The 8,982-nt window shown below is 58.8% G+C and overlaps 1 protein-coding gene across 1 annotated transcript in view; it reads left to right on the plus strand.

Moving 5' to 3' along the window:
• Nucleotides 1-5,481: 5,481 nt before the first annotated feature.
• LOC102024508 (forkhead box protein L1) overlaps nt 5,482-8,982 on the plus strand; it is a gene marked incomplete in the record, with an annotated part of 5,453 nt that continues 1,952 nt past the window's right edge. Inside the window, 1 exon segment of the mRNA XM_013508009.1 lies at nt 5,482-8,982. Within this exon segment, the coding sequence (XP_013363463.1) occupies nt 8,536-8,982 (447 nt within the window).

Below are 8,982 nucleotides of genomic sequence, written 5' to 3' on the forward strand. Positions count from 1 at the left end.
CCCTTCAGGAAGCTGTGCGCCGCCCCGCTGGGGGCTTCAAAGATTAAGTTATGGAGCAGATCCCATAGCGACCCACGAATGACTCTGTAGCGAACCCCCTAGGTGTATGGGGTCCCTATAGATAATGTGTGTGCTGTGTGTAATTTTAAATTTCTCTAACCGTGCTGTAAAAATGTGTGGAGGATTTGTAATCAGGCTATTTTTGTTGTTGTTGTTCAGAGCCATTAATATAATATTTAAAGTTGAGTTCACTGGATAATTTTTCATCTTGCCCAACCATTTCTGTCAAATTCAGTTCAAGAAACCTATGTGGGTGAGCTATAATTCTTTCCCCAGCTGTAGGTCTTTCACAAAACAAGAAAATAATTTATTTTTTGTTGGTGGATAAAGAAGTCAAGTATCTGATACTTTTTATTACAAAGTCCGATGGTTTTGTATAGTAGATTCCACCCCAGTATTCCTAAAGAAAAAAAAAAAAACAGAAAATTTTAACTTCATGTGTTTGTCCTATGTGGTCTTAATTGTTGTATTTACCTTAAAATAAATCCATGTCGTTTTTCTGCCCAAAGTTCGAATGGTGTGTTTGTGTTCTTGCATTAAAAAAAAAAAATCCAAGGTGTGTCTGTAAACCCACCTGTTGTGATTATTTTTGCTACACAGGTGGCTGTCTGTGCAGACCCCAGCAGATGACCACGGCAAGGGAGTGTGTCCCTTTTGTGTCTTTTAGTGACAGAAAGGGCTTTTCTTGAAAACTTCCCACGCTGGGGGTTTTCTTTTCTTGAGGCAACCTGAGAACCCACCCGCTTCCCCGGGCTCTTGGGCGACAGAGAGCTACTCGCTCCTCCATTGCTCTAATGAATTTTGTGAAGTACAGAAAAACAAGCCAATTGTCAAAACAAAACAGTGCCGCTTTGGCTCAGGGTCCAGCTGTCCCCATGTTGGAAGGTGAGAGAGGGGAAGGACAAACATTCCCCATTTGCTAACCGGGGGAGTCCTGCTGTCTCCCTTGATTTCCTAGGAGGCGGACTCCTTTGCCCTGTATGGTTTCCCGGAGAGGATTTTGACGCTGGTGAGGACCCAGGGGCTGATTCTCTGTGTTTAATGTCCCTCTCCCTTGGTGGCTGCGGATCAGAGGTGGATTCCAAATTCCTTTACTTTCCCATTTGATTTCTAAATCATTACCCTACTGCAGTGAAAAAATGTAAAACCTCATCGTCCTGCAAAAAATAATTTAGGATGCTTTTATGGTCTTAAATTTTACCAACTTTTCAATATGTTAAATAGCAGGGAGACTATGACTTGAGTTTTCTCCTGTGTTGATACCTCATGTTTTTAATTTTTGTTGACGACCTCGCCTTCGTGAACCGTGAACCGTAGCTGGGGAGCGTCTCTTGTCGGTCTCACTGGCTGAAATCTGCAACTCCTGCGGCCTCCGAGGGGCACCACGGCCCCCAGCAGGTGGGCTGGTTGTTGCCACCCTGGAGCTGAATGTAGATTAAACATTTCGGCCACACGGATTTTGCCAAAAGTGGTGTTGCTCGTGCAGTGGCCCCAGGGAGTCCGGGTGTTGTCGTTGTTGTTGAAACAGCGTTTTTGTCTTTATGCCCTGCTGGAACAGACCAGGGGAACTCTGCCGCATAAGAATTTCCCCCATACGCGCAACACAGATCCTTTCACTCTGTGGCCCCAGGTAGTGCGCTCTTACGACCCAAAGGCTGCGTTTTACTCCTTTCAATAGCTGTGGAGCGGAGGACTTGACTTTGGCAGGCCCGGCAGCTGTGCTGCAGTTGGGGCGCAGGAGGAGGGAGCTGAGAGAGGGGCCCCCAACCAGGGGTGGCATGAGCTCCTGGCGCCTTCACTGTGTCCTGCTTGGTCGGGCTCCTGCCTTTACCCAGGAGGGAAGGGCTGCACTAGACAACTGGGTGGGCTCCCGCTCCAGATGTTCCGCTGAGGCTTCCCTGCAGGTCTCCGTCCTCCTGAGGTGGGTGCCCTGCGGAGGATGACGCCTGGGAGCAGAGCCGCCTGCAGAGAGGAGGACAGGGGTGCGGTGAGAGCACCGCCCCGTGCGCTGCGGCTCCGGCACTGTCTTTGGGAAGACTCTGTAGAGAGGGTGCTGCTGACAGTGGGCAGCTGGGGGCCCTGCCCTGCACCTGGAGGCCTTGTTGAGGGTCCTTCCCTTCCCCTGGGAACTTGGCAGCTTGGGCTTATATTTGGGGCTTTACCCAGGCCCCACGGTGTGGATGGAAGGGAGAAGCCTGTCCCTGGGTGTGTCCAGCCGGGCTTTGGGGCTTTCCTGAGAACCTTAGGCTTCCTCAAGTCAAGGGACCGGGTGGGTGCAGGTAAGCGCCAGACACTGGGTCCCTGGTGCTTGTCTATGCCAAGGCTAGGCTCCGTCTTGGCCTCCGATGATCCCCACACAGCTCCGACCTTGGGCCTAGCGACTCAGCAGCTGCTGCTCCTGAGAGGACGAGACATCTTCAGCAGCTACAGCGTGCCGTGCTCAGCACCCACGGCACCTGCCACGCAGCCACGCACGTTTCTCTGCCAGGCGATGATGGAAAGACCTGGGCACCCAAAGCAGCCTGTGCAGGACTTGCACTCTCCCTCGCCACCTCTTTCTTGGGGATGCCAGGGCCTCCCAGGAGAAGCAGGGAGAAGGCCCAGGCCGGAAGGACCCTGCAATCCACTCGGACTTGGTTTGCTGGAAGCGGTGTTCCCATGACCACCCAGCAAGAAGACACCTCGGGGCGGATCGCAAACTTCACACATAAAATGAAAGCAATCCCACCACCACCATGGTGGGAAGGGCTTCTCTGGGACCCACCCTGAGGGCCCTGCTGACCCTGGCTGTGTGGACTGTGACTGACCAGGGTGCAGCTGTGATGGACGCCCTGTGGACCCCCAACCCTCCCAGCCCCTTGGGGTGGCAGCGGCCCTGTTTGGTGGTTTCCAGTCAGGCTGAGGCTACCCTCCAACCTCACATGTGCATAAAGAGGGACAGCCAGGGTCCTGCTGTGCGGTCTCCAAGGACCCTTGGGTCTGCAGCCAGGTGCTGCCCACTGTCCTGGTTCCGTGGCTCCGTAGCTCAGCCACACCCATGCAAACCCCTCGGTGACTGTCCTAATCGCTTGGGCACTGGATGAGGACTTCACTCAAAGGCCCTATCTGCCTGTGTGAACGAACCTCCCCTCCCAGCCCCCCTTGGCCACAGCCACCCTGACCTTCCATGTGGGGCTGGGCAGGGCCCCTTGAAGGCCCTCGCGCCCCACCCCCCTGCAAGAAAGGAGATCAGAAGGGAGAGGAAAACGAAGGGTCCTGGGAACTTGAGCGCATGGCTCATAAATCTTTCGGGGGTCCTCTCCGCCCCTCTTCCCCATCAGGCCCGAAGGGCGCTGCCAGCATTGCTGGCGACACTGAAGGGCAGAAGGCAGTTCCCAGACCCCCCCATTCCCATCCCCTCTCCGAATCCGAGAAAGGGGAGGGGCTTGGGGCAGGGTTATCTGGTGGGAATTTATTGTTAACCAAAACCTCAAGGCCTTCAGAAGGCACTGGGGTCTCAGAGCCTGCGCCTGGCCCTCGGGGACCAGGCCCTCGGTGGGTGTCGGTAACTTACACCTCTGTCCGACTGCCGGGGCCCAAAGCCGGGTAAGTAGAAGCCTGTGGTTCTATGCCTTAGCCGCAGCTCTGCTGGGATTTCAGGAGAGGAGGACCCGGCCGCTGGTCCAGGTGAAGGGGACAGGCGGGGTCAGGGCCATCGTGGGCTGTCTACCCTCCCTGAGTGCTTGCTGACACCGCATACTTGAAATGCTTTGCCAAACTTCCCAGAGAAGCGTTCCCTGTCCGCCTCGGTCTTGCATGGCCTCAGCTCACCAAGGCGTTTGAAATGTTTGCTTTTTAACACAGGCATGCAAGGAAGGGGGTGGAATGTTGGGGAGGCCAGAAGGCTGGCAGCCACCATCCCAGCCCCTCCGTCCCTCCTGGGAACAGCCGCTGTGCCTGGGAAGACACCACCCACCTTTACCATGTGCTGGGCGGGTGTCTGGGACATTTTCAACATTCCTGCCCTATAGCAAGGGGAGCAGGAGCCATGTCTCTGCGTGCTGGGTGCTGGGTGCTGCCAGCGTCGGGCTCCTGGGGACTTCTTCCTGGGACGGGAGTGTGTGTGTGTGTGTGGGGGGGGGAGACCACAGGCTTGACAAGGGTGCTGACCTTTTGGTGCCTTTAGGAGAATGGAGCTGGGTAGGGGGAATTGGGGCTCCTGCCCTGTCCCGGGGTGTAGCTCAGTCCTGGCTGGGAGATCCTAACGGCCAGAGAGGCCCCTCTGACCCCCGCCTGCTGGCCACATGGCCCAGCTCTCCCCCGGTGCAAGTTATTTCCCAAGTGGTCTTCCTGCCCCGCAGCGTCTGTGTGCCTAAGGCTCACTCCACACCCAGTATCACCCAGGACCTTGCCGACATCAAGCGGGGGCTTCCTGTGACCACCCCCTTACCACGAGCTCTCTGGGCCAGTTTCTCAAGGGGAAAATGAGAGGATGGTGGAAGAGGGTGAGGATCCGGGACCCTAACACAGAGTCCGGCCCTAGCAAGGCTGGGGTTTTCCTGTAGAACCCCACAGAAAAGGTTCTTCGGGTCTTGGTTGGCTCCTTTACCAGCTGGGCAGGGCAGTGCCTGTTTGTAGCCTTTCAATCATTTCTGGGAACAAGGTGAGCTATAAATAAGCGCCTCACTTGGAAAGCCCTGCCCAGCTCCCCATTCCTGGCCAGGCTGGGCAGCCCCAGCTCCCCCACCCAAGGAGAGGCAACAGAAGACTGCGGCAGGCTCAGGCAGCAGGGTCTCTGGGTTTGTAAGGGAGGGTCCGCGGCGCCCCAGTCTCCCAGCTCCGGGGTAAAGCGGGCCCCTCAGTCTGCAGAGGGCCCTGTTGTCTGACAGCAGATCACTCCCTCTCTCCATCTGAACCCCTGCTTTCGGAGGACAGCTTGTGGCCTTGGATCCTTGTTCTGTCCTTTGCAGCTCCCTGGGCTTGCAGTGTGCTGCGTCCGGTCAGTTTCCTCATCTGTGAAGTGGGTGGCTCCTGTGTGTGAGAGAGGGTGTGAGGGAGAGAGGTCCCCAGGGCCCTGGTGGCCCCGCTTGGGAGCTGTCTCAGTGTGCTTTGCTTCTGTCTTCGGCACATTTCCTCACGGAGACCAGGCTCACGCCCAGCCTCGGCTTCTGGTGTGCAGAATGGGACCAAGGACGCTGTGTACTCCTTAGAGCTGCAGCAGGGTAGGGGATTTCGTGGCGGAACGCAGTGCATTTCAGTGACTCTCACGTCGGGTCGGCCCCCAGGGCTTTTAGGCGTCCAAAGACACTGGGCTCCACCCTGCGCCCTCCCACCCCGCTGGCTGGCCCTCTGGGTGGTGTCGTATCTGTATCCGACTTGCCAACTGCCCTGGGCCCTCAAGCACAGGGATGCGACCTCTGGGGAGAGGAGGCCGATGCTCACGCGGACTCTGCGCCTTCTTCGCGGCGCTCAGGGGGCGTGGATGCGGCGCGGTGGGAGGAGCTTCGACCTCAGCCTTGGGCGCTGCCGGCCTCTCCCCTCCCCTGCGCCTGGGCTCCTTCCAGCCTCCCCGAGGAGCGCACACCCGCTCTGCCCAGCCGGCCGGGACGGTGGCGTCTGCCCTGCTCCCGCGCTGGACCCTCTGTCTGCCGGGGGCCCAGAATCGGGGGCGTCGTCGCAGTCCCCGGGCGCCCGGGCAGGCGGAGGCCTAGCCTTTCCCTTAGGCTGGGAGATGCGCTCGCAACCACTGACTTCGGAGAGGCGTCCCGGTTCGGATCTGGGGACCTGTGGACCGCGAGGAGCTGCCGCGTCCCGTCTGGCTCCGGGGACACCCACGCAGCCCGCCGTCGCCAGGCACAGCTGCCCCCTGGGCCTCCCCGGCCTCCGCCTGCGGCTTCCGCACGAGGGCGCATCCGCTCCTGCTCCAGGCCGGGCCCTGCTCCCCGGAAACGTGGGAATCTGCCCGGCGCGGGCGGCTCCCGACTTCGGCCCCTCCCGGCTCCCTTGGGAACGCAGGACCCAAGCCCGCCCGAGCCTGCCGGCTGGGACTCCCCGAAGCCTTCCCCGGCCCCGTGAACGGGCAGCACGGCCTCCTAACTGCAGACCAAACCGGCGCCCTGTTCCCCTCCCAACGGAGCCCCGCCCAGCCGCCGCGCGGTCTCCCCCTTGTCCTGCCCACGCCTGAGCCCGACAGGGCGCCCTTGCTCCATTCAAGCTCCCATGTGCCTGCGAGTTTGCGCGATGCGCACGGACCACGCGCGTTTCCCGAGAGCCAGGGCTGTGTGTGCTGGACTTCGGGTGGCCCAGAGCTCCGGGAGGGGCTTCGAGGCGCAGAGGTGAGGGAGGGGGTTGCATCCTGACACCGGTTTGTCTCAGGGCCTGGGTGAGTTAGAGCGGGCACAGAGGCTGGGAGCTGGGTCCCTCCACACCCGGGCTCGCTGGAGGCCTCAACCTGGAGCGCTGGATGGCCCTGGAGTCCTGAGGTGCGAAGGCGAGGGCACCAAGGCTCCTTTTTGGCCGTAGGTTGAAAAGGGTGCACTGATGCAGCGGTTTCTGAGAGGATAACACCTCGCCCCCTCTGGGCCAGGCTGGGCCACCCCCAGGACCCAGCCAGGGGCTGGCATTGCTCCTGGCTTAAGTTAGAAACACAGCGCCTCTGCATCTCAGGGCCTGGCCTGTGCTCCAGGCAGGACCTGCACCCAAACCGGGTTTCTGATCCCAGTTGCGACTTCCTTCTTGGTTTTTTTTGGCATTTCACACTTGCCCTCTCCTGCCTGCTGGTTCCAGGGGTCAGAGCTTCGGAAGCCCCCAGCACTGCAGTACTTCTGGGTTCCTTGTCTCGGAGCACAAGGCTCCCCCGGGTTCTGCGGGGGCCCCTGAGTGTGGGCAGCAGTCCCAGCCCGGTGACTCCCACAGCGGCCGTGCCGGCCGCAGCACCTTCAGTGCCCTTCTTGGTCCCCGCCGGCAGGGCCGTCTTGGGCACTTCTGCAGCCACCTGCGGACCTCTCCCCTCCCTCCGGTGTTTGGCATCGCTCCACGTTGTACTCAGTGAGGTGCTAATTCAGTTATCACAGTGTTTTCTTTTTTCCTTTAAAAGAATACTCCACAGAGATCAAAAACCCAAACTGGTCCCGCTAAGTGCCCGCCCCAGTCCTTGGTGAGAAGGGCAGGGGACAACTTGGTTGGGGTCAACCTCACTCAAAGTCTAATGTGTGCTACATGTAAAGTGAGACCAGAGTAGGGGTGCCTGCACCCTAGGGCGGGTGTGGGGGAGGCAATAGGCTTCCCAAATGCTTAATGTAATCACAGGCCAGCTGCGTGCACTTGTAAAGTTGTTATAACCCCCCTCCTTGTTATAAACAGGAAAGCACAGAATATAAAGCAAAAGACCCGCATTCACAAATACCCGCTCTCCCCGCCAGCTGCCAGATTCCCCTTTTATGGTGCTCCTAGCTGGTGACCTTGGCCCCTCCAGGAGACCTTACTCCTGCCCCAGCTCTGCACAGGTTCATTCTGAAGCCTTTCTTGAGGGAGCTCAGGTGCCCAGACCCTCAGTGTCCCCTTCAGAGAGGCTGAGCTCCTGGGGTCCACCCCTTCCCCTGCTCCCTGGGGCCCTGGGCTATGGGGCCCTGGAGAGTGCCTGCCTGGGACAGGGTGACTGGGTGGCCCAGGACCTCTCCAGGGAGGACTGCGTTGCCCCCTGCTCATCAGGACCCACGCCTCCCATCCATCCTCCCTCCCTCCCGCTGCTGCTGCTGCCACTGCTGAGGTATAAAAGGTTTCAAGGACCCCAGCAAGCGTTTGCAGGGCAGGGCTATCGTCACATCTCCTATTAGGCCGGGAAGAAGAAAAGACCTTTTGTGGGAGGCTCCGGGTTATGGGGCTCCCCGAGCTAGCAGTAAAATGCAGCCTGTGCTCCCCGCCCCCAGCTCCATCCCTCCTTCCTGGCCCCGCGGACCAGCGGAGAGCGCACATCCTGCCTCGCTGACTGTGTGTGCTTACAGCGTCAAGGGGTGGACGTGATATTTCAAACATCAGATCAGTGCGTTTATATATTGGGTGCCCGGAAATTTTTCCAAATAAACACAGCTTGATTCAACTTGGGTGGGCGGACTTATCAACAGACTAATTCTATAAACAAATGAAGGAATAGCCCCGAAAACGATTGGTTGGTATCAAAAAGACACGTGGAGGGAAAAGCTTGGAGTTTTTCAGCAATGAAATTTTAATTAATGTGGGTGGGCTGAGAACATAACGACTGTTTATCATAGACAATTTATTTTCCAGGGCTAAGTCAACATATAATAGCAAACTTACAACAATTATTTAACATTTTTAAAGCCATGAAGAAGGGACAGAGCGTGCAGCGGCTGGGGAGAGCGGCAGAGCGGAGGGCCGAGGCACGGAGGGCTGCCCTGGAGGGCCCTCAGGCAGGGCGCAGTCCCTAACCCTCCAGGGTCCCCTGGCAGGACCAGCCGCCTCTGCTCCTCGCTCGCCATGAGCCACCTCTTTGGTCCCCGGCTGCCGGCTCTGGCCGCCTCACCCATGCTCTATCTGTACGGCCCGGAGAGACCCGGGCTGCCGCTGGCCTTCGCCCCCGCGGCTGCTCTGGCTGCGTCGGGCCGGGTGGAGCCGCCCCAGAAGCCGCCCTACAGCTACATCGCGCTCATCGCCATGGCCATCCAGGACGCGCCCGAGCAGAGGGTCACGCTGAACGGCATCTACCAGTTCATCATGGAGCGCTTCCCCTTCTACCGCGACAACAGGCAGGGCTGGCAGAACTCCATCCGCCACAACCTCTCGCTCAACGAGTGCTTCGTCAAGGTGCCGCGCGAGAAGGGGCGGCCGGGCAAGGGCAGCTACTGGACGCTGGACCCTCGCTGCCTGGATATGTTCGAGAACGGCAACTACCGGCGCCGGAAGAGGAAGCCCAAGCCGGGAGCC

Source organism: Chinchilla lanigera, unplaced genomic scaffold (assembly GCF_000276665.1).
Source record: "Chinchilla lanigera isolate Chin_1 unplaced genomic scaffold, ChiLan1.0 scaffold00140, whole genome shotgun sequence".
NCBI classification, from domain to species: Eukaryota; Metazoa; Chordata; class Mammalia; order Rodentia; family Chinchillidae; genus Chinchilla; species Chinchilla lanigera.